General features: G+C 39.9%; 2 protein-coding genes across 4 annotated transcripts in view; both read right to left on the reverse strand.

Annotated features, from left to right (window-relative positions):
- ARSF (arylsulfatase F) overlaps nucleotides 1-3,732 on the reverse strand; it is an 80,710-nt gene extending 76,978 nt beyond the window's left edge. The window contains exon 1 of one of the 3 annotated variants that reach the window (XM_017954156.3): nucleotides 3,067-3,732. In XM_017954156.3, the coding sequence (XP_017809645.1) occupies nucleotides 3,067-3,152 (86 nt within the window). In that variant the 5' untranslated portion in view covers nucleotides 3,153-3,732. Of the gene's footprint in view, nucleotides 1-1,762; nucleotides 1,905-3,066 lie in introns of those variants that run through there. The other 2 variants (XM_017954155.3, XM_031661370.1) reach the window with 2 other exon arrangements.
- A 4,254-nt stretch (nucleotides 3,733-7,986) lies between these two features.
- ARSH (arylsulfatase family member H) overlaps nucleotides 7,987-25,200 on the reverse strand; it is a 28,064-nt gene continuing 10,850 nt past the window's right edge. Inside the window, exons 5-9 of the mRNA XM_021932494.2 lie at nucleotides 23,107-23,243; nucleotides 17,945-18,079; nucleotides 14,441-14,603; nucleotides 12,583-12,704; nucleotides 7,987-9,774 (exon numbers count right to left, since the gene is read on the reverse strand). Coding sequence (XP_021788186.1) covers nucleotides 9,407-9,774; nucleotides 12,583-12,704; nucleotides 14,441-14,603; nucleotides 17,945-18,079; nucleotides 23,107-23,243 — 925 coding nt within the window. The 3' untranslated portion in view covers nucleotides 7,987-9,406. The remainder of the gene's footprint in view (nucleotides 9,775-12,582; nucleotides 12,705-14,440; nucleotides 14,604-17,944; nucleotides 18,080-23,106; nucleotides 23,244-25,200) is intronic.

Here is a 25,200-nt window from a genome sequence, read left to right on the forward strand (position 1 = left end):
ATACCTAGAATGATTATAATTTCCTTTTAATTATAGCAAACTTAATTACATACAAATTTTTTTGAATTCCTTTTTTACAGACTGTATTATGACATGCACAGACCATATACAACCTGCTTGAACTTTCTGTTCTGTCCTAAACATCTCTCTTAAACAACCAGTTATTTTATGTGAAAAGAAAAATTAAACATACAAGATTCTTTCTCATACAAAATTATTTTTCTTTTAACATTTCTTACCAAAAATACCTCCTTGTAACTTTTTTTTTTTTTTTTAGCAGAGTAGTCTCACTCTGCCACCCAACCTGGAGTACAGTGGCACAATCTCGGCTCGCTGCAACCTCTGCCTCCCGGGTTCAAGCAATTCTTCTGCCTCAGCCTCCTGAGTAGCTGGGATTACAGGCACATGCCACCATGCTTGACTAATTTTTGTATTTTTAGTAAAGATGGGGTGTCACTGTGTTGGTCAGGCTGGTCTCAAACTCCTGACCTCATCATCCGCCTGCCTCAGCCTCCCAAAGTGCTGGGATTACAGATGTGACCCACTGCACCCAGCCTACTTTCTTTACATCTCTTATTTCTTGGTTCCTTTTACTGTATTTCATAAATAACCCTTAAATAAACCTGGAATCTGGCCAGGTGCAGTGGCTCACACCTGTTATCCCAGCACTTTGGGAGGCTTAGGTGAGTGGATCACCTGAGATTAGGAGTTCGAAACCAGCCTGGCCATCATGGCGAGACTCCTGTCTCTACTAAAAATACAAAAATTAGCCAGGCGTGGTGGTGGACACCTGTAATCCCAGCTACTAGGGAGGCTGAGGCAGGAGAATCGCTTGAACCTGGGAGGCGGAGGATGCAGTGAGCTGAGATTGCACCACTGCACTCCAGCCTGGGAGACTGAGCGAGGCTCCATCTCAAAAAATATAAATAAATAAACATGGAATTAGATGAAAATAACTTAGATTTTAATAAGAACATATTTTTAGAAAAGTTTTTCTATAATTTTTTAACATTGAAAATGACCCAGATATTTAATGAATATCTATTATTTAACTTTAGATTCTAAATTATGTTTATTTACAAGCATTTGTTTCATTACATTTACCTAATTAATTTTGTAAAATCTTTTACCTAGATCATCTGTGAAAACTGTGATAGTCATCGTTTAAAGTTATTTCCCTGTTAACCATTTTTATAGTCTATGAATTTTGTGTTTACCTAAGCAAAAATTTTAAAGTTAGATATATAGATATTTTACTGATAACTTAGGATTTAGCTATTTTTATTACACTAATCACATTAAACGTCTTATTTATCAAAAAGTACACAAACAGAGATTATTCTGTTTCATGCTGAGTTGCTGGATTTATAGTTTTATAAGCCATATGCCAAATTTTGACACCTTATAATATCTGTCGAAGGTAAATATGAAACTGCTTGATCAGTAAATGGAAACAAACATGTATGCTGACAATTTTTTAAATGTTTCTAATACTATTGTACCAATAATTTTAAAGCCAGCTTATTTATTAAAGATTTATGTAAGTCACGTGAACTTGAAAAGCGTTTTGGCTTAGTATTTAATTTATGAATACTCTTTAACTTGAAGCCAGTTTGACACTTCATGGCTAAAGCACATAAAAAACATGTATGTACACATATTTGCACGTACATAAAGAAATCAAACACGCATACACACTCATACAAAGATCCTATAGCTTTTGCTTCGGAACTCTAGCCAAGAGATATCAACACAAACTCACCAGTTTACACAAACAAAAAGGTTGGATCCCAACAGTGACTTCTATCTCAACAGCAATGGAAAAGTAACAGAAAGGCCAGGAGTGGTGGTTCGCGCCTGTAATCCCACCACTTTGGGAGGCCGAGGCAGGCGGATCACTTGAGGTCAGGAGTTTGAAACCAGCCTGGTCAACATGGTGAGAGCCTGTCTCCACTAAAAATACAAAAATTAGGTAGACGTGGTGGTGCACATCTGTAATCCCAGTTACTTGGGAGGCTGAGGCAGGAGAATTGCTTGAACCTGGAAGGGAGAGGCTGCAGTAGATCGCGCCATTGCACTCTAGCCTGGGTGACAGAGCAAGACTCTGTCTCAAAAAAAAAAAGAAAGAGAAAGAAAGAAAAGAAAAAGAAGTAAACAGAAGATTTAAAGTAGGCAGAAAAGAAAATAGCAAAATAGAGGACTTAGGAACTGAATGGTTGCAGGTTGAACTTTGGGCTGGAATTTTCTCTGATGTAATGTGTGCAGCGGTTTAAAGTGTGAACAAGCACAGACATAATATGTAACAGGGAAGCTTTTTGTTTCACCGGGCATGCCCTCAAGCTTTTCCCACTTACACAAATACTTGCAAGTAGAAGAACCATAAAACCAAAAGGGGTGCCCAAATGGGGGTCGTTCTCTCTGCCTTTCCTCATTCTTACGTGCTATGTCTCCCACTTTTTTAAAAAATGAGGAACTCATCTGTGGCCTAGGTTTTAGTAGGGTGGATTGAAGTGTGCTGGCTGTGGGAGGGACTACACTGTGTGTCACCACTGAGTCATTCTACCCTTTTACCTGTCTCCGTTTCTCTCTCCAGAGGTCTAGACCTCCAAGAGGGCTCAACATGGCAAGTGATGAGCTCCTACACCTGTCTCCTGGATGAGCCTCTTAGAATTAATTTTGTTGTGCGGTTCCCTGTAGGGTCACTGCACATCATGGCGGGAGCCAATCCCCCAGACACTCCCACTCAACCCCTACCACCCAGGGGTGTTTTTTGGTTAGGAGAAGCAAAACCCCCTTTCTTTTACAAGCTGAGGAGCTCAGCCTCTCATTTATCTATGAAAGTGGCAGTTCAGTTCCTCACGCAAATGCACACACAGGCCAATCGAGATTAATTTGAGGGGAAAAAGGCAGTGGAGAAGACCCTTTATAATGCACCACCAAACCTAAATTAGGATCCTATACGACAACTTCCTAGGAGAAAAAAAAGAGGAAGAAGAAAGAAAAACAGCTCAGAATGAATCAAGGACCATCAACCAAATGGAAGGTCCAGAGCTCCGGAGGACTCACCGGTTCCACTGGAGGAGAAACCTGAAGCCAGGGAGGGCTTCCAATGGCCCCGCTGGTACCTTAGCTCCGGGTTCAGGCAACTGCATCAAGGATTCTGAGTCTTTTCTGAGGCCCCACGTGTAGGGCACCAATTATTGTCCACGAAAAGAATCAGACTCTGTAAAATATTTGAAGAGTTACTCATTTAACCAATGGCTCACAACACAGCCCCAAGGAGGTCCTGAGAACAAGTGCCCAAGGTGGTTGGGTGACAGCTTGGATTTATACAATTTATGGGGACAGGAGACATTAATCAATACATGTCAGATGTACATTGGCTTAGTCCAGAAAGGTGGGATTCCATTCAAAGTGGGGGGCTTCCAGGTCATAGGTGGATTCCAAGGATTTCTGATTAAAGACCTATAATCAATAGAAAGGTAATGCCTGGGTGAGGATAAGGCGTTGTGGAGACCAAAGTTTTTATTATGCACATGTAGCCCACAGGCAGCAGGCTTCAGAGAAACTAGATAGTAAATGTTTCTTATTAGACTTAAAATGGTGCCAAACTCTTGCTTAACCTTTCCTGGATCAGAAAAAAAATAATAATTTTACAGTGGAGATCTCCAACAGACACCACTTAATCCAGGTGATCAAATTTAGCATCACCAGGACAGGACATAAAGACATCATGCACTCCGTAACATGACACACTGAAAACTTACATCAATTCTGATGATTTTTTTTTTTTTTTTGCCAAAAATGCATAACCTCAGTCTAATCATGAGAAAACACTGGACAAAACCAAACTGAAGTCAGGGCACAGTGGCTCATGCCTGTAATCTCAGCACTTTGGGAGGCCGAGGTGGGTGGATCACCTGACGTCAGGAGTTCGAGACCAGTCTGGCCAACAAGGTTAAACCCTTTCTCTCATAAAAATACAAAAATTAGCCAGGTGCAGTAGGGGGTACCTCTACTACCAGCTATTGCGGAGGCTGAGGCACGGGAATTGCTTGAACCTGGGAGGCAGAGGTTGCAGTGAGCCAAGATCAGGCCACTGCACTCCAGCCTGGGGGATAGAGGGAGACTCTGTCTCAAAACAAACAAAAACTGAAGAACAATCTATAAAACAATTAACCATTACTTAGATTGGATAGTGGAACAGAATATCAAATGCATCCATTTATTTTCAACATTTTGTTTGTTTGTTTTTAATTAAGCTGCCTCCTGCACTACTGTATGTCTGGATTTTATGTTTATTTTTCCATTCAGAAAGCCTATCTTTTTAAAAAGGAATTTTAATCCATCCATGTTTATTATGACCACTGTTATATTTGGATTGAGTCCTGCAGTTTTGTTTCATATTATTTTCCCTTTTTTACATATATCAGACTTTCTACTTCAGTGTAATTCTTTCCCACCCACCTCTGATTGCATGAGTCAGGTTTTCTTCAATTCACACATTTCCCATTAAGGCTCTGAAACTTGTACAAATCTTTTCTAGTTTTCTGGTGGTAACCACCCTTCAACTGTCAGCACACATATTTAAGCTTATATTTTCTATCACATATGAAGGTAGTCATTACTTATGTCTTCTTCCCAGATGAAACAAAAACATGAACATATGCTCATTCTCTCTTTCTGCTCTGCTCTTTCAATTACCTCCCATGTGAAATGTTAATTCCAGATTATTTTCACAACTATGCACTAACACATTCAGACTTTGTTTTATACATTTATGTATTCAGCACTGCTTCTTGTGTGCTCTCTTCTATTTTAGTAGTAGTAGTAGTAGTAGTAGTAGTAGTAGTAGTAGTAGTAGTATTTTGAGACAGGGTCTTGCTCTGTCACCCAGGCTGGAGTGCAGTAGTGTAATCACAGCTCACTGCAGCTTCAGTCTCCTGGGCTCAAGTGATCCTCCCACCTCAGCCTCCTGAGTAGCTGGAACTTCAGGCATGCGCCACTGCACTCAGCAATTTTAAACAAATTTTTAGTAGAGATGAGATTGCACTATGTTGTCCAGGCTGGTCTTGAACTCCTGAACCCAAGAGATCCTCCCACCTCAGCCTCCCAAAATGCTGTGGTTACAGGCGTGAGCCACTGTGTTTGGCTACTCTCGCCTTTCTTGGATTACATTCCATTTTGCTGGAGTCAGTCAACCAACTTTTTCCTCAAAGGTCTTTGAGGGATAACATTTTTGACCATTTGCAAATTTGAAACACTCTGTAAAGACGAAAAATGGCACATTCATTTCTTCAGTCTCTTCATACCTGAGGTGATATGGTTTGGCTGTGTCCCCACCCAAAGCTCATCTTCAGTTGTAGCTCCCATAATTGCCACGTGTTGCAGGAGGAACCCAGTGAAAGAAAATTGAATCATGGGAGTGGTTTCCCCCATACTGTCCTCATGGTAGTGAGTAAGCCTCATGAGATCTGATGGTTTTATAAGAGGTTTCCCCTTTCACTTGGCTCTTTTTTCTCTCTTGCCTGCCACCATGTGAGACGTGCCTTTTGCCTTCCACCATGACTGTGAGGCCTCCCCAGTGATGTGGAACTGTGAGTCCATTAAACCTCTTTCCTTTATAAATTACCCAGTCTTAGGTATGTCTATATCAGCAGCATGAGACTAGTACCTGAGGAATATGTTCTTTCTGGCAAACATGCAGGGCAGCAAACACAAAGGCATTCTGGGGCTGTTTCTTACATCTCCCTCCTACCACCTTAACAATTCTCCAAAATATTGCCACGAGTTTTGGAAAATATAATAATGAAAGAAGGGTTTGCTCCCATCACCGTGTTGCGAGCTCTCTGGCAAAACCACAAATCCCAGAAAATCCCTTCTCAGACACCTTCCAGAACTCATGTCTCTAAGGTTCATGGTAGGAGGCTTCCCGTGAGGGAACGTCCCTGATGAAGACTCTGTCTGTCCTTCATTCTCTCAATTCCCCCAGTCCTCTGAATATGTGGCTTTTCATGTCCCAGCATGGGATGATGGACAGATCAGGGCAGATGGTTTGAGTAAGACTCCTACTTCACCTACCTCATGTTTCTTATGCATTCATTTAACACCTTTTATTTTGTCAGCATTTTTATTTTTAATTGACAAATAATATGTATATATATGTATATGTATGTGTGTGTGTGTATGTGTGTATATATATGGTGTACCATGGAATGCTTTGATATATGTTCACAATGTGGAATGATTACATCAGGCAAGTTAATAAATTTATCCCCTCCTAGGAGCAATAAGTTTAATGATCTACTGCACAGAATGGTGGCCATATAAGTAATAATGCATGATATATTTTAATGACCACTTCTTCCTAATCTAAGTTCTGGGTTAAGAAAATTCAACCTCAGTGTTTCTTGTAATAAAATAAAATTACTATCATCTTAAAGTGCTGTTCCAGCCTCTTGTAAGTGTTGTAGCATGTTTATCTATTTAATCTTTGCAACAACTCTATGCAGAGTTTGCTATTGTGGTCATTTTAAAGTTGAGACATTGCACTACAGAGAAGTTAAGTGACACTTATTTTTCCCTAGCCAATAAATAGAAAGAACTTGAAAAGCAGACATTCAGTTTTAGAGTCTGCATGTTTTGCCACCATTTTTTGTTTCTCTAAAAATGCTGAATTGTGGAGGACAGATTGGCTACTTTGACTCAAATCCCCTGGATTAACATAAAACAAACCGAGTCTTTTCCTCATGGCCATTTCCTTCCAATGGCTCAAGAAAACATCAATGACAAGTCTCTAGCATGAACACCTGTGGCATGCTTGAACGCATTGACCGAGTAGTTGAGAAATATTTGTCTAGCGCCTCCTAGTGGCACATTAGTGAAGTGGAGACATAATTAATTGGTTCATTCAGGTCAAAGTCTGCAATGTGGCTACAATGTAAAAAGGAATAAGAAATAGCAGAATCGGGGCGGGTGCGGTGGCTCACGACTGTAATCCCAGCACTTTGGGAGGCCGAGGCGGGTGGATCACCTGAGGTCGGGAGTTCGAGACCAGCCTGGCCAACATAGCGAAACCCCATCTCTACTAAAAATACAAAAAATTAGTGGGGTGTGGTGGTGGGCACCAGTAATCCCAGCTACACGGGAGGCTGAGGCAGGAGAATCGCTTGAACCTGGGAGGCAGAGGTTGCAGTGAGCCGAGATCGCACCACTACAGAATTGAATAAAGAGAAAATGATGGATTTTCGGGTGATGTAGGGACCTGCTAGCTGCTCCCTCTTTTTCTCTCTCTACACACACACAAACAAACATACACACACACGCACACACAATTTGAGAACAGCATTAAAGACAAGTAATACAGGGGAGCTCTGAGTGAAATAAGTAATCTTCAAACTTAAAAAATTGCAGAAGATGTTGTTATTGCATTTGTTTGTTAGGTTGTTTTTTGGGGTTTTGCTTTGTTTTTGAGAAAAGATCTCCCACTGCACTCCAGCCTGGGCAACAGAGCGAGATTCCATCTCAAAAAATAAAAATAAAAAATTAATTATGGTAAAATAACACATAACAAAATGTACCATTTTAAATCATGTTTAAGTGCACAGGTTAGTGATATTAAGAACATTCACTGTTGCTGGCGCAGTGGCTCATGCCTGTCATCCCAGCACTTTGGGAGGCTGATGCAGGCGGATGGCTTGAGGTCAGGAGTTTGAGACCAGCCTCATCAACATGGTGAAATCCTGTCTCTACTAAAAATACAAAAATTAGCTGGGTGTCGTGGTGTGTGCCTATAATTCCAGCTACTCGGGAGGCTGAGACAGGAGAATTACTTGAACCCAGGAGGCAGAGATTGCCGTGAGCTGAGATCACACCACTGCACTCCAGCCTGGATGACAGAGTGAGACTCTATCTCAAAATATAAAGTATAATAAAATAAAATAAAGAACATTCATTGTTGGCCACATGTGGTGGCTCACACCTATAATCCTAGCACTTTGGGAGGCCAAGGCAGGAAGATTGCTTGAGCCCAGGAATGGTGAGAAGAAGAAACAGAAGCAGACAGAGGACCAGTTAAAACATGGAAGCCGCTTTCCATAAGACATGCCCACCAGCATACCATATCAGTTTACCATTGCCATGGCAATACATGGGAGTTACTGCCCCCTTCTATGGCAATGACTTGAGCACTCACAAGTTGCCACCCTTTTCCTAGAAATTTCTGCATAAACTGCCCATTAATCTGCATGTGATTAAAAGTGGGTATAAATATGACTGCAGCAGTGCCCTGAGCTCCTGCTCTCTGCAGGAGCAGTCACAGAACTGTGATGCTACCTTCTCCATAAAGCTGTTTCTTCCACCACTGGCTTACTCTTGAATTCTTTCCTGAGGGAAGCCAAGAACCCTCCCAGGCTAAGCCCCAATTTGAGGCTCACCTGCTCTGCATCCATCTGTGATCTTTTCTTTGTCTTTCGTAGTCTGCAGTCACAGATGCTTCAAATTTTGGATTTATGTTTATCCTGCTTAGAATTACTTCCTATGTGTATTGTCAAATGCCTTCCTTCAATTAAATAATTGTTTTAGTCATGTTTCTTTATTTTTTCTTAAATGTTGACTCTTCACCATTTTTCTTATTTTGTGTTTAAGGAATCATAATTAACTGCAATTGATGATGCTTACAACAACAACATTTGTAATAATAATATTTATTGACTGCTTATTCTATACAAGGCGATTTCACATTAACTAATGCATATAATCCTCATAGCTACTCTGTGAAGTAGACACTGGTTTTCTCATTTTACACATGAAGAAACCAAATCACAGAGATGATATAGCTACCAGGAAGCAAAGTCAAGAACTTCAGCCCAGTATTTTTTCTCATAACCAGATGTGTATTGGACAGGAAGAGAAAAGAAAGAAAGAGAGAAAATCAAGAAGTCAATCTGACTATAATAGTACTACTTCAAATTTTATGTGACCCTCTGCTTCATGAAAAAATTAAGTACTTATCATGATTTATTAGAAAGCTAGCATGCCTGGGTATAGAATCTGCAAGCAGAAGTTTCTAACTTATGACATTGGACCTGATGCTTCCATGAATTCTAGGAACAAAAAGTTCTACAAGAATCTGCTGAAGTCACCTTGATCTGCTCTTTCCCTTGGGCAATGGCACAATTATATACTAGAAAAAAATTGTACAACAAATGCTCCCCTCCAGGTTCACTGTTATATATGGACCCACTTTAATTTCACTGAGCTCTTGAAAGAACTGATTTCTGAGGATAAAACAGTGGGTGAGGCCATCAGTTTTTATCCCAAATGGAATGAATCAGTCAGGTGAGCTCTGCTCCTATGACCATTGTAACAGTAAGTTTGTGGTGGGTAACACATGGTCCCCATGGTCTCAGGGAGCTGTGAGAAGGATGTCATCTTCCTTGTCACACCCACAGAAGGGGAAGGTCCCACAGCATGGCTGCAGCCATGGTTTCCAAATTGTGTTGAACACAGAGAACTGCTGTGGGACAGGTGTTAGTGTCCTACGATGCTCTTTTATGGCTGCCTCCATCTTCTTGATCACGGAGTCAAATAATGGTTCATTGTCAGGGTTCAGTGGAAGGGCTTCTGAAGGGTCTCTTGAGATGTCAAAGAGGAGTGGTGGGTCGTGGTAGATTACATCCCCTGAACATGAACATATTCCACTCCCATAGCAGGCACCAGTTCCTTCAGGGTAGAATTTGGGAGTCACATAATGAGCTTTCCACACAGTTGCACCTAAAAAGTAAGTTGCATTATGATACCATCTTGGTGGTGATTTTAGGACTCTTTTCATTAAAGATGTTTTTCTCAAATGCTTTTTCTAGTGATTGATAATACTCTTCTGCACAAAATTACACAGCAACAGTAGCATGTCTTCAACTCTAAGAACAATGTACAATTTTACTGCAAACTTGAAGACATTTTTAGAAATCTTGTCATGAGAACATTTGGAGATAACAATGACGACCCAGGTGGGAATAGGGTAATTCTGGGAATACCAAATTAAAATTCTACCTCAATCTGATTAGGTACAAACAAAATTAAAAGTGATCCAAGGCTAAATACCACTTTCACATCTGAAATTGACAAAAGTAATTTGGCAAAATTAATCATTCTTTATCCTTTTCTCCTTCCCTCTTCTGTCTTTTCCTTCCTCCTCTTCCCTTCCTCCCTCCCTCTTTCTCGCTTCTTTCCTTCCTTCCTTCTTTCCTCCATTTCTTTTTTCTTCCTTCCTTTCTTTCTTTCCCTCCTTCCTTCCCTCCCTCCCTCGCTCCCTCCTTTCCTCCTTTCTTTCCTTCCCTTCCTTCCCTTCCCCTTCCCCTTCCTTCCTTCCTTCCATCCTTTCTTCCTTCCTTTCCTTCCTCTCTCCCTCCCTCCCTTTCTTCTTTCTTCTGATATGAAATGGTTAGCAAATCTATTTTCAGAGATCAAATTTTTTTTATGTTTTATTATTTACTTATTTATTTATTTTGAGGTAAGCTCTCGCTCTCTCGCCCAGGCTGGAGTGCAGTGGCAGCATCTAGGCTCACTGCAACCTCTGCCTCCTGGGTTCAAGTGATTCTCCCACCTCAGCCTCCCTAGTAGCTGGGGTGCCACCCTGCCTGGCTGCAGTGATCAATTTTAGATAGAAAACATAAGCATTGCCCAGCCTCTGGTCAATGAGGATTTTACCAAAGTCTACTGGTGGAGTCTTGCAGAGAAGCTGTGCTTTCCTACTAAAATAGGATTAAATCATCTAACTGGATTCTTTACCGCCTTTGGTTTTTTCCCTCCTTACTGCATGGAGTGCAGGTGTGATGCCTGGAGGAACTGCAGCCACTTTGCAACCATGGGGTGAGACGCATAAGAATGAAAGCTAGTGTGTCAGAGGTGGCTGAGTGGAAACAAGAATCCTGGTCCCATGACCGTGGTACTGAGCACTGTGTCAGCCCCATGCTCCCAACTTCTGGAATTATGGTGAGAAAAAATAATAACAAAAAAATTCTACTGTATAATCCTCTATAGTTAAATTTGGGAGGCTTATGCTGTTTACGGGGCTGTTTTATTTATCATTGATCATGTCCTGCACTCATATAGAATCTTAAAAACATAGGTTTTTACTTATTTTTGTTTTTGTAATTGTTTTATGTAGGACTATCTGCATCAAAATGAAGATACATCACACCACAAGTGACTGATCCCATCAGAGAAAATTCCTCCTGCAAATAAAGTTAAATCCAACCAAGTAAGAATTCTGGAATTCCATGCAATGACTCCAGAAGACCTTTCTTTACAGGTGTAAGGCAATCAATACTATTTGTTAATTTCTATTTGTTTCCATTGACTCCCATAGCGTGAATGTGGGACAGAAACAATCACTAGGATGTTAGAAAGGAAGGAAGGTGGAGAGAAGCAACCACCATGCAGGCCACGTTGAAAAATGTACTTCTCGTTGCTAGAATAATTACTTCAGTCATCCCTAAGTTGTGGGTATTCATAGTCTCTGTTTATCTCTTGTTCTCTCTCTCATGTATACATTCACACAAGCTAATGCATACTTACACATACACATTAATCATGTTTTCTTAATTTTCTGTATCCTATAATGTTTTGACTTTTTTTTTTTTTTTTTTTTTTGAGGCAAGGTCTCACTTTGTCACCCAGGCTGGAGTACAGTGGCACGATCACTGCCAACTGCAGCCTCAAACTTCCCACTCAGCCTCCTGAGTAGCTGGACTACGATTGTATGCCACCATTCCTGGCTAATTCTTTTTTTTTTTTTTTTTCTTTGTAGAGACAGGGTCTTGCAATGTTGCCCAGGCTGGTATCAAACTCCTGGGCTCAAATAATCCTCCTACCTTGGCCTCCTAAACTGCTGAGATTACAGCTGTAAGCCACTGTGCCGGGCTAGTATTTTGACAGCTTGAGGGGCCTGATAGACTCAGGGAAAGACTACTCCTCCCAGGGCTAGCTGATTCCTAAAAATAGTGATATGGTTTGGCTCTGTCCCCACCCTAATCTCACCTTGAATTGCAATAATCCCCACAGGTCAAGGGCAGAGCCAGGCAGAGATCATTGAATATGGGGGCAGTTTCTGCCATACTGTTCCCATGGTAAGGAATACGTCTCACGAGATCTGATGGGAGACGGAGCTTGCAGTGAGCTGAGATCCGGCCACTGCACTCCAGCCTGGGTGACAGAGCGAGACTCCGTCTCAAAAAATAAAAAATAAAAATTAACTGGTTGTGGTGGTGGGTGCCTATAGCCCCAGTTACTCAGGAGGCTGAGGCAGGAGAATCACTTGAACCCGGGAGGCGGAGGTTGTGGTGAGCCAAGATTACACCACTGCACTCCACCTGGGTGACAGAGTGAGACCCTATCTCAAAATAAAGTAAAATAAAATAAAAATCCTACTGCAGTGCACTGTGTATGTGGCTTTCCCAGCGAAAAAGCACCATCATGGCTGGGCAATATCCGCACATGGTACAACTTCCTCCAGGAGACGAAGGAGACAGGAACAGGGCCCTTATCATCTTTCCACGTGTCCGCGGCCTTCATACTTACAGTCCTTCTGATGCCACCTGACCGTGTGCAGATAGCCCCCACAGTAGTGGAATAGGAACTCATGGTCGGAGTGGGACGCCCTTCCTTCCAGCAGGGGCATTAGGTTCCGGCCGTCAATCACTCTTGGGAGAGAAGGGGGCATGTAGAAGGTGATGAGAGAGGCATGGTTCAGTCACGCATTTTATAGCAGAAGAAAGAGGAGGAGGAGGAGGAAAAGGAAGGGGAGGAAGAGAAGGAGGCAAAAGATAAAGAGGAAAAATTTCCTTTTTCTTTTTTTGAAACCGAGTCTTGCTCTGTCGCCCAGGCTGGAGTGCAATGGTGCAATCTCTGCTCACTGCAAACTCCGCCTCACGGGTTCAAGCAATTCTCCTGCCTCAGCCTCCCAAGTAGCTGGGATTACAAGCACACGCCACCATGCCCCGCTAATTTTTGTATTTTTAGTAGAGACGGGGTTTCACCATGTTGGCCAGGCTGGTCTTGAACTCCTGACTTCATGATCCGCCCGCCTCAGCCTCCCAAAGTGCTAGGATTACAGGCATGAGCCACTGTGCCCGGCGGAAGAAGGAATTCTTAAAACTTTCTCCTTTTCCCTCATTTTATAACAAAAAGAAAAAGAAACAAAACATTCATTTTCTGAGGTCATGGAAGAAGAGAACAGCTGGAACTATTATCCTGATACCTTGCAAGACAATATGAGTTAATGTTGGTGACTGGAAAAATTAAGCTATTTACGCTCTTTTGATTCCAGTGAAACTTCACATTTAATGAATAGATATCACCCCACACACATGGAATTAAATCGTTAAAGCACAGGATGTATGTGTTCATTTTAAAGCTCATAGACAAGGCCAGACCCGGTGGCTCATGCCTGTAATCTCAGCACTTTGGGAGGCCGAGGTGGGTGGATCACAAGGCCAAGAGAGCAAGACCATCCTGGCCAATGTGCTGAAACCCCATCTCTACTAAAAATACAAAAATTAGCTGGGCATGGTGGCGCCGGTCTGTAGTCCCAGCTACTCGGGAGGCTGAGGCAGGAGAATCGCTTGAACCCGGGAGGCAGAGGTTGCGCTGAGCCAAGATCACGCCACTGCACTCCAGCCTGGGCGACAGGACGAGACTCTGTCTCAAAAAAAAAAAAAAAAAACCTCATAGACAAAGTGCAAACCAGAAACAATAATATCATTTAGCACACATGCAATCACACATACGTGTTTTGTTTTTGTTTTTGTTTGAAACAGGGTGTCACCCTGTCACCCGGGCTGGAGTGCAGTGACGAGATCTTGGCTCACTGCAATCTCCACCTCCCGGGTTCAAGCGATCCTCCCACCTCAGCCTCCCAAGTAGCTGGGATTACAGGCACGTGCTACCACACCAGACTAATTTTTGTATTTTTAGTAGAGATGGGGGTTTCAGCACGTTGGCCAGGCTGGTCTCGAACTCCTGACTTCAAGTGATCCGCCTGCCTCGACTTCCCAAAGTGCTGGGATTACAGGCATAAGCCACCGCACCTGCTCTATGCATACATGTTTTTATTCAGTAATCATTTAACATTTAATTGTGTAATGGTCTAGAAGCAGTGAGGGATGTGATGATGTATGAGAATCAGATCCCATCCATGAGAACAGTCAAACACACACCTTCATAAGTGTAATATGACAAAGAATATTAAGGTATACTCTAGGAAGAAAACAAAATATTCCACCATGCACCAAGGGGAGAAAGACATCTGGCCCTATGGGCAGAATATTGATAATTAAGTAATATACTATGCATATACACACACACATAGAATTATCAAGTATATCCACATATGTTCAAATATATCACCCTAGGTTAGGAGCAACCACTGTTTCCATACCTGTCCTGGGGCAAGATCCCTCCGCCTATATAAGACAGCGTCGGATAGATGTCCATTAGGCTAGTGGGCTCATTGATCACTCTCCCAGCCTCCAAGACCGACGGCCATCGGAATATCCCTGGCACACGGATACCTCCTTCCCATCCTCCCATTCCTTTGCCACCTAAAACCAAAGATTACAACACAACCAAAGATGAGTTAAAACCCAACCATACTGGCCGGGCGCAGTGGCTCACACCTGTAATCCCAGCACTTTGGGAGGCTGAGGCGGGCGGATCACTTGAGGACAGGAGTTCAAGACCAGCCTGGCCAACATGGTGAAACCCCGTCTCTGCTAAAAATACAAAAACATCAACTGGGCATGGTGGTGGGCGCCTGTAATTCAAGCTACTTGGGAGGCTGAGGCAGGAGAATCGCTTAAACCCAGGAGGAGGAGGTTGTGGTGAGCCGAGATTGCGCCACTGCACTCCATGGTGGTCCATGCCTGTAGTCCCAACTACTCGGGAGGCTGAAGTGGGGGGATCAGAGACGAGGAAGTGGAGTTTGCAGTGAGCTGAGATTGTGCCACTGCACTCCAGCCTCGGTGACAGGGTGAGACTCTGTCTCCAAAAAAGAAAAAAGAGAAAGAAAAGAAAAAGACGGGTTTTATCTACATTATAGTGATCCTTGAGGAACAAGCTAAAAAATTTTACCCCGTGATTTCCCCTATAGAGGAAGAAAGAGAGGAGTGTGAGTAGAAAAATGGCCAGAGGCAGAGTTAAGAATCACTTCTTAGACAAAAGTCCCCTTGGGTGTTTCTGAGCACCAAACAAATGAAGCCCTTGCCTTAAGATCCATGGTGAGATTCAGGTGGTTGTTACAGAGTAGAAAAATGGCCCTATGCCAAATGCCAGTGTCAAGACCATATGTCTAGACTCTTTAAGAAAAAATAGGAGCCTCTCTGGAGGAAAAGGTCTCTTCCTATGTGAAATGTTTATTGAATGCCTTCTATGTGTGCACCTGTCTGACAGGCAGCATTACAAAGAAACACAAAACCGGAAGCCTCTAGCAGAAAATTAGGTAAAATTCACTGCAGACACATTCACTGATCTACCAGTCTAACCAGTGTTGAAAGGCAGCTCAGCTTCTTGGCACCATTTTTTTTTTTTAATTGAGACACTGTCTCCTTCTGTCGCCCAGGCTAGAGTGCAGTGGCGCGATCATAGCTCACTGCAGCCTCCAACTCCTGGGCTCAAGCAATCCTCCCTCCTGAGCCTCCCGAGTAACACCATTCTTCGTTATAAGAAAAACTTGACAAGCTCCCTGAAGCAAATCTATGTGTTTTTAACACACAATCATAAAGCCATCCTGATGTTTTCTTCATCTTATTTAATAACCTGTATCTTTGTGGGGCAGAGTGGGGGGCGTAACTAGACTAGAACAAAACCAATTGTTTATCCAGGAGATCTAAGTCTCTCTATCCATTGAATTCATTGCTTCACAGGGAGCACCATGAGAAACAGGTATCCTGTCCCAAAGCCTGAGAAATGCTCACAACAATTTTGCCAGAGTCCTATTCCAGGGTTATGTGTGCTTTTTAAGGACAGGGGCTTTACACTCACACATACTCATGCAATTATAATAATTATTACAATATACAATATGTACAGTTGTTAGAATCATCATGACTATAATAATCACATTTCATTAGATGGTATGTATATGGTAACTCAAACCTGTTGCTCACTTTTTCTACTAGGCTTAGTACCAATATAATCTTTGCTAATTAACAGTGATGACTACAGCAAGACTACATGACAAGTCAGAGGAGGTGAATGCTTTCAGGAGCTCACTTCTATTAATTTGCAATATATAATCCAGTATATACAATCCTATATATATATGTACATATATATATTCACTATATATAATCCTATCTGTGCATGCATATACGTAGGGTTTTATATTGTAAATATAATGAATATATAAAGTGAATATATATATTGAATTATATATATTATATATAATGGATATAGTGACTATATATACTTAGTAAATGTATATAGGATTATATATATTATACTGAATATAGTGAATATATAAAATTATATATTATATACAATGAATATTGTAAATATATATAGGGTTATGTGTAATATATAATGAATATAGTGAGTATATATAGTGAATATGTGTAGGGTTATGTATACTCTATACAGTGAATATATAGAATTCTATATACTATATATAATAAACATAGTGACTATAAACATAGTAAATATATTTATAGAATTATATATTATATATACTGAATATATAAAATTATGTGTAATGATCTATACAATAAATATACTAAATACATAGAATTATGCATATATATAATGAATATAATGACTATATATACATAGTGAATATTATGTATATTATATGTAGTAAATATGTAAAATTACATGTATTATATTATATGTAATGAATATAGCGAATATATAGGATTATATGTGTTATATGTAATGATATAGTAACTATACATACATAGTGACTATATATAGGATTATATATCACATATGATGAATATATGATTATATATTATAAACAATTAATATGGTGAATATGTATACATAGTGATTATATAGATAGGAAAATATATATGTAAGACACACACACAGAACTTTTTAATGAAATACAAGGAAGTTCAAACATTCTGATTTTATAATGATGACAATTTTGATACCCTTTTAGTTTTTTTGTTTTACTTGGAAGGTTAGGGGGTAGTGGGAAAACAGCAAATACCGAATTCTTTTTTAAATTATTCTTTCTGTTGGTATGCCTTTGGTGATGCCTAAGTGTGGGTGCTATGGAGTTCTTGAACAACCCGGCATGAAGTCTATCAAAGTGAGCTGGAAGAATCTGCTGGCCATGAGGAGATAGGCACCCCAGTCAAATGAAAAACTATTTTTTCTGATAGACATAACACTTGTTAAAGCATAATAAATAGCATCATTGATGTTACCGAATTAAAAACCTGCATCTGAGAATCCAAGTGAGGATTGATCTAAAGGAGCAGTTCTCACCTAGAAATGACCTTGCCGCCAGGGGGCACTGGGCAATGTCAGGAGACATTTCTGGTTGTCGCTGCTCTGGGGTGGGTGCTACTGGCATTTGTGGGTGGAACCCACAGACGCTGTTCAACACCTACAATGGCACAGGAGGCCCCCAGCCAAAGAATCCTCCAGACTCAAATGTCAATCGTGCGGAGGCTGGGAAATCTGCCATAGATGGTCATTGAGATCCTATGCTCTCTCTCATGGGGTTGGCATTGCTTCAAACATTTTACTTTGAAGCTCTTGGAAACTGCTCCAAAATTTGCAGCTTTTTTTTTTTTTTTTTTTTTTTTGTCTAGCTTAATAAGAGTCTGACTCACTTAAAAATACCTGAACATCATGGCAAATGAATTCAAGCAAACGCAAAGCCAGTAGAGACTACTGATTTTCAATGGACAGGTGTTGGTTCTCTGCGCACAATCACCTTTGTAGATCCCGTTCCAGCCGCCCAGCTGAACAGCCCCATCCAGGGGCTCCAGGTGGCCCCCGTTGTCAGAGGTGAAGTACACCAAGGTGTTGTTGGCCAGGCATTCCCGGTCTAGGGCATCCAGAATTTTACCTGGTGAGGGTCAGAGACACAAAGACGTTGACCTCTCGATGCAGATCACCACTGCTTTATTATATGTTTGCTATTATGCATTTATTACACATAGCATTTAAATGTTATTCTGCATTACACAATATTGTATAATTAATCATATAATATTGTAATATATACTATTTTAAACTGTATGTAATATAGTATATATAATATATATTATATCCAGCAGTTAAAATATTTAATATATAATGTAATAATGTATATGTTATATTTAATATAATAATATACACTTTCATACATTTTAATTACCAACTATATATTTATTATATATTGTATGATATATAGTACATATTTCTTACAAATACATATTAATATATAACATGATGTATTAGAAATGCATAAAGAATTGTTATATATTAAAATGTAATCAATTATAGAATAGAATAAAATATATTGCAATATGTATAATCAATACATATTATGTATTATTATACCATATGACTTTACAATACTAGAAACATCATTATATAATAGTTTATGATTATTAATACACTATATCATTGTGTAAAAATTGTTATATAATTATATAATAGCATGTAAATATTATTTTATTATATAGTATTTTGTACATCAATGTAATATGTAAAAATATGTTTATTTATAGATATATAGGAAAAGATATTAAATATAAGATAAAATATGAGTATATGTAATAAATGTAAAATATATAAGGAATATATAAAATTTTATAATATATCTAATATATGAAATTTTATCATAAATTTATATCATTTATATGAATAAATACTATATTATTTTATACAATTGTATGATATTGTGTGTCACATATCACATTAATTAATTTTATTATATTAATGTAATTATATAAATTATATTAAATAGACTAAATACATTAATTATATTAATTTAAAATATAGATAGTTTGTATATAATATATAAAGTATTGGTTTATTATATAATTTTATTGCATATGTTCATTATTTTATTATTTAATATATAATAAAGTCTCTTTTATTATACAAATCATGTAATAATATATAACGTCATCATTGCCCCAAACGATTCAAATAGACAATGCCAACTAGGCCCAGCAGTTAAATGAACCGATGAACATTAATTTTTAAAAATACAGTTTGCAAAATGACACCTCCAGGAACACCTGAGCAAAGCCATCCTCGTACTCCAGGGCACGGCACCGCCTCCCTTAGAGATTTTGCTGTCCTGGCTGCTATCTGAAGTCTGCTATCTGCAGGTTATTCTTGCTGTCCGGGTTATGGTTAAGACCTAATGACAATTAATGCTGCGCTAGACTCAGCAGACACTGTCTTTAAGGTGTTGACAATCCCTCAGGAGGACAGTTTTTTAAAATAATAAGTAGAAAGCTGTTCTAGCAAAATTCCAAACAACATTCATTTCCTTTCTGATGTCTGTTGAGCATTTGCTAATCAACAGATAACACCGTCCTGGGCCTGAGGTCCCAATGCACTTCTCGTTTACACTAGATCATCTCTGTGATGCTCTTGTCCCATTCAGAGATAAAAGAAAATGTAAGGAGCCGCACAGAAAACTGTTTATACGTAAACTCATTAACCTTTGTTATCTACTGTTCAAAAGTGATTTGTTTTACAAGTGACATATACTATTTTTTAGAAATGTTATCATTAGAAATTAAGATATTTTAAAGCCCAGGGTTTGTAAGATGAAAGATTATAAAGGCTTTCTGGGAAGAGAGTAATTATATGTAAATTATCAATTCACATTAGATCTGGCTATAATATCAAAAAAATCATAAAAGTGATTTGTAATTTATACTGTGCAAATATAGTAGCTGCAAATTCTTTTTCTGTTTCAAAACAAATACATAGGCAAATAATTGTCCGTAGAGTGTCTACAGTGAAAATAGACAGATGCATATGAATATATAAATACTAACGGGAATAGATCACTTGTAAGACCTCTTACCAAAGACAACTGGAAAGAAACCAATAATGAAAAGTGATTAAGGTTGGGCCCAATGGCTCACACATGTAATCCCAGGAGGCCGAGGTGGAAGGTTTACTTGAGCCCAAGAGTTCGAGACCAGCCTGGGAAAGATGGCAAAACTCCTTCACTACAACACACACACACACACACACACACACACACACACAAATTGGCCAGACATGGTGGCGCACACTTTTAGTCTCAGCTACTCAGAAGGCTGACGTGGGAGGATCACCTGAGGCCTGGAAGTCAAGGCTGCGGTGAGCTGTGATCGCACCACTGCACTCCAGCCAGACTGGGCAAAAGAGTGAGACCCTGCATCTTAAAAAAAAAAAAAAAAAAAAGGGGAGGGGGGGATTAAAAGTGTTTTTTAATAGGCACAAGTTTCTTTCATTGGAAAATTTAAAATGTCATTGAATTCTTGAAGATTCATTAAGTTCATTTTGCACCTTGTATTTGCATTTGCACGAGTATAGCATTGTCAAGGTTTATTTTTGAGTAAAGTTAATAAATTACTAAACCTGTGAGTTTTATACTCATATTGTTAAATAGTAAAATAATACCCACAGAGATACCTGTCTGACTTTCAACATGTCTTCATTTTGGTAGAATTTTTATAAGAAATGATGGAGAAAACTCAGAATATTGGGAGATGTTTTGCAGAAAAATAGCTACTCATCATTTCTCCTGTGTCAAATAATATTAGCCATTTAATAATGCAATTGCTAGCTTCTGTAACACGTCTTCATCATGTATTTACATATACCGTAAAACAAACATAATTATTTCTCAGTGATAAATACTCAGACTTTAACAGAAATTCCCTTTGCAGGAAACTGTCCTTTGACTAAGTACAAATATAGTAAAAGCAATTTCAAAAGAAGCAAAGAAAAAAAAAATCCCAATTATATAATTCCATAAAGGCTACAATGTTATAGCGGTTTTTAACTGTAACACATTTCAATGTTTGTATTTCATTACCAAGGAATTAAATTATATATAATAAATGTGTATATATGCAACATACAGTACTATGTGTATATATATATAAAAAAAACATAACATGTGTATACATATAAACCATATGGTGTGTGTGTGTATATATATGTATATAACATATGGTGCTTAATTCTATTAAAACTAGCTATAGTATTATGCATAAAAGTGATTTGTAATTTATACCATGCAAATAAAATAACTGCAACTGGGTGTGTATATATATATACACACACATACACTTCCCACAGCAAAGATTAAATTAAGAAATACAGAGCTTAGCTTTAGTTCAACAAGCTTAAAAAGGGTTTGGATGTCAGGGATTAGTTCCCTTTAAGCCCTTAAGTTTTTCCCTTTAATACATTCCTTTTTTCTCCCCATTTCTGCTTAAATGCCTTACTGGCAGCCTGGCAGCACTGCCTTTCCTTGTATTCTTTTTTTTTTTTTTTTTTTTGTTGAGACAGGGTCTCGCTCTGTCACCCAAGCTGTAGTGCTACCTCCACCTCCCAGGCTCAGGTGATCCTCCCTCCTCAGCCTCCTAGGTAGCTGGAACTCCAAGGCGTGTGTGTGACACCATGCCTGGCTAATATTTGTATTTTTCTGTAGAGATGGAGCCTTGCTATGTTGCCCAAGCTGGTCTCAAACTCATGGGATCAAGCAATCCTCCCGCCTCGTCCTCCAAAAGTGCTGGGACTACAGGCATGAGCCACCACACCCCGCCCCTCTCTGTATTTTATCTCCTCTTTGGGATTAAATATAGATGGTAAATATTACAATGGTACCTAGAATTTGAGGGAAACACACACAGTGGAAATATACAAGAGAAATTTATCCCATGACAGGATTCCCCTCTTTGTCCTATCTGACACCACTAGCTCTTTGGTAATTTTAACTAGTTTTTTATAGCTCACTTAGATTGTGGTTTTCAGAGAAAAGAAAGTTATTTATAATAAAATTTGATTGATTAACACCCCTTAAATGCATTTAAATTAAAATAGCTCCGTTTCTTTCAAAGGCACTCCATATAAATAGACAGAGGCGGCTGATAACTGGGAGATTGTTAGTTTAGATGGTTTGGCAGAGCACCGTTTTCAGAAGTTTGCACTCAGAAGAAGAAAAGTACTGTATTCCAAAATGAAACACCATTGCTGAGAAGAAAGACAACTCTGTCAGGTACATAGAGGCTGGGTGGGCGAATGCAATTCAACCAGCACAGCTAGTTATTATTCTGGGATGCATACAGTGACGCTTCCTGCCTGCTAATTTATTATCCTTAGCATTTCTTTATAGTGAACACTATGCCTTTGAAATAAATTGCTTTAGTTGTGTTAAATCCCCATCCCAAATTTCTATGTATTTCCTGTAGAACTGACTAATCAGAATAACATTTCCCTTTATATCCATCAAAATAACCAGCAATTGAAATTACAATATTCTTTTTTTTTTTTTTTTGAAACGGAATCTCGCTGTGTCACTCAGGCTGGAGTGCAGTGGTCTGATCTTGGCTCACTGCAAGCTCTGAATCCTGGATCCAGGTGATTCTCCTGCCTCATCCTCCCAAGTAGCTGGGACTACAGGCCCACATAACCATGCCTGGCTGATTTTTATATTTTTAGTAGAGACGGGGTTTCACCACGTTGGCCAGGCTGATCTAGAATTCCTAACCTTATCAAGTGATCTGCCAGCCTCGGCCTCTCAAAGTGCTGGGATTACAGGTATGAGCCACTGTGTGCCCGGCCAGGAATTACAGTATTCTTTACAGTGCAACTTTATTTATCCTGCCAATGAGTTTTTCAGAAAAGTGACTGTCTTTATTTTAAAGATGGGAAAACTTACATTTACAAACTGTGACTTCTATTGGGGAATATATTTCACTGGTATTGCTGAACAATTAAAAGCCATCTTTTAATTCAATTCAGGGATGAAACAAACACTTATCAGGTATTTATGCTATGCAAGGGGCTGGACATAATTTGAGACAGTACAGATTTATTTTTCTGTAGCCCGTACTTCAGATATTTACAGTTCTGTCACTGAATACTTACCCACCATCCAATCCATTTCTTCTACATTGTCCCCATACCTGCCATATTTACTGTGCCCGACAAACTTCTCTTTGGAGATGAGTGGAGTATGTACGTGCAGGAACGAAAAAAAGAGGAGAAAAGGTTCCCGTTTGACCCTAAGGGGTAGAAAGTTACCAAAATTACCTTCACAAATAAAGCCATTTCCACCATTTAAATGCGATTCTGCATTGATGAAAAGATCTCATAATGGTTGCTGGAGGTTTTCTATGTACTTCAGATGACAATACCTCTCCTGTGAGTCGTAAATACCACGAGGTTTATGTTGAAAGGATATGAGGAGGAACGAAGGATAACAGAACATTTGTGTTCCCAGTGAAATGTTTCATGTAGCCAGGCGCAGTGGCTCATGCCTATATTCTTTGCACTTTGGGAGGCTGAGACAGGAGGATTGCATGAGCCCAGGAGTTTGAGACCAGCCCGGGCAACAGGGCAAGACCCCGTCTCTACAAAAAAATTCAAAAATATAGCTGTGCATAATGGCACACCTGTGATCCCAGCTACTCAGGAGGCTGAGGCAAGGGGTTCACTTGAGCCTGGGAGGTGGAGGCTGCAGTGAGCTATTATCACAACACTGCACTCCAACCTGGGCAACACAGTGAGACCCTGTCTTAACAACAACAACAAAAATGTTTAATGTGGTTCATTTTATACTCTCTTGTGTGCAGTTTAGCATCTGACATAAAGTAGCAGCTTAATAAATCTTTTAATCTTTGCTGAATGAGTTATAAAGTATGAATTCTCCTCATCTATTGTCTCAAAGTGTTCTTTTAGGTATGAGTTCAGAAGAATCATATCTTAAGGACAGACTCAGATGTGCCACAGTAAGGATTTGATGCTCCTTACTTTCCATTTTCCCTTCTTTCTTTCTTCCACCTCCTTCATGGTTCCTGGAACATAAGTCTGATGGCTGGAGCTTTGGCATCCACCTTGGGCCATGAGGCTGCTCACAAAGGTGGCAGAGAACAAGATAAAAGCTGAGGTGTGAATAACCTCACTGTATCTGTAGCCTGCCTACCCCAAGAGAGAAATAAATTCTCCTCATTTACATCTTGCTTTTTGTATTCTGCATTTTATGTATTTATTTATTTTGAGACAAGGCCTCACTCTGTTGCCCAGGCTGGAGTGCAGTGGTGCAATCATGACTCACTGCAGCCTCGACCTCCTGGGCTCAAGTGATCCTTCCACCTCATCCTCCCAAGGAGCTGAGACCACAGGTACATCCCACCAAGCCTGGCTAATTTTGTACATTTTTTGTAGAGATGGGAGCTCACTATATTGCCCAGTCTGGTCTCAAACTCCTGGGCTGAAGCAATCCTCCTGCCTCAGCCTCCCAAAGTGCTAGGATTACAGATATGAGCTACCACGCCTGACCTTGTGTCTTGCATTGCCACATACAGTCATTCTAAAGCTACTCCTTTACACATTTTTACAACCAGCATAGAAAGAAAGGAAGGAGTTGGAGATTGAATATGTTCCCAAAAAGGTAGCCCAAGCAAATGGGTTGGGATGGGAAGAGAAGGTAAGATGAACGGAGAGCTGAGTGGGTGGCTGTATCACTGTTCTCATGGTCGTGTTGGAATAAATAATGAATCTGACGGGCACAGGGGCATATGAGTGAATGATATTCCACTGCGTACCCTTCAGCCTGGTGGAGTAACAATATAGCCTCCCCTCTCCACTCCCTGTCAACCCCACTAAGGAAGGTGACAAACAGTGTCAATGAGAATCCACACCAACAATTTTAATGTGCCTCTAATTTGTAATCTAGGCTGGGCACAATGGCTCACACCTGTAATCCCAGCATTTTGGGAGCTCAAGGCAGGAGGATCGCTTGAGCCCAGGAGTTTGAGACCAGCCTGGGCAACATAGCAAGGCACTGTCTCTATGGAAAAATAATTTTATAAAATTAACTGGGTGTGGCCATGTGCGTCTGTAGTCCCAGCTACTCAGGAGGCTGAGGTAAGAGGATCACTGGTGCCCAGGAGTTTGAGGCTACAGTGAACTATGATTGCACCACCGCACTCCAGCCTGAGTGACAGAGTGAGACTCTGT

Source organism: Papio anubis, unplaced genomic scaffold, assembly GCF_008728515.1.
Source record: "Papio anubis isolate 15944 unplaced genomic scaffold, Panubis1.0 scaffold140, whole genome shotgun sequence".
Lineage (NCBI taxonomy): Eukaryota > Metazoa > Chordata > Mammalia > Primates > Cercopithecidae > Papio > Papio anubis.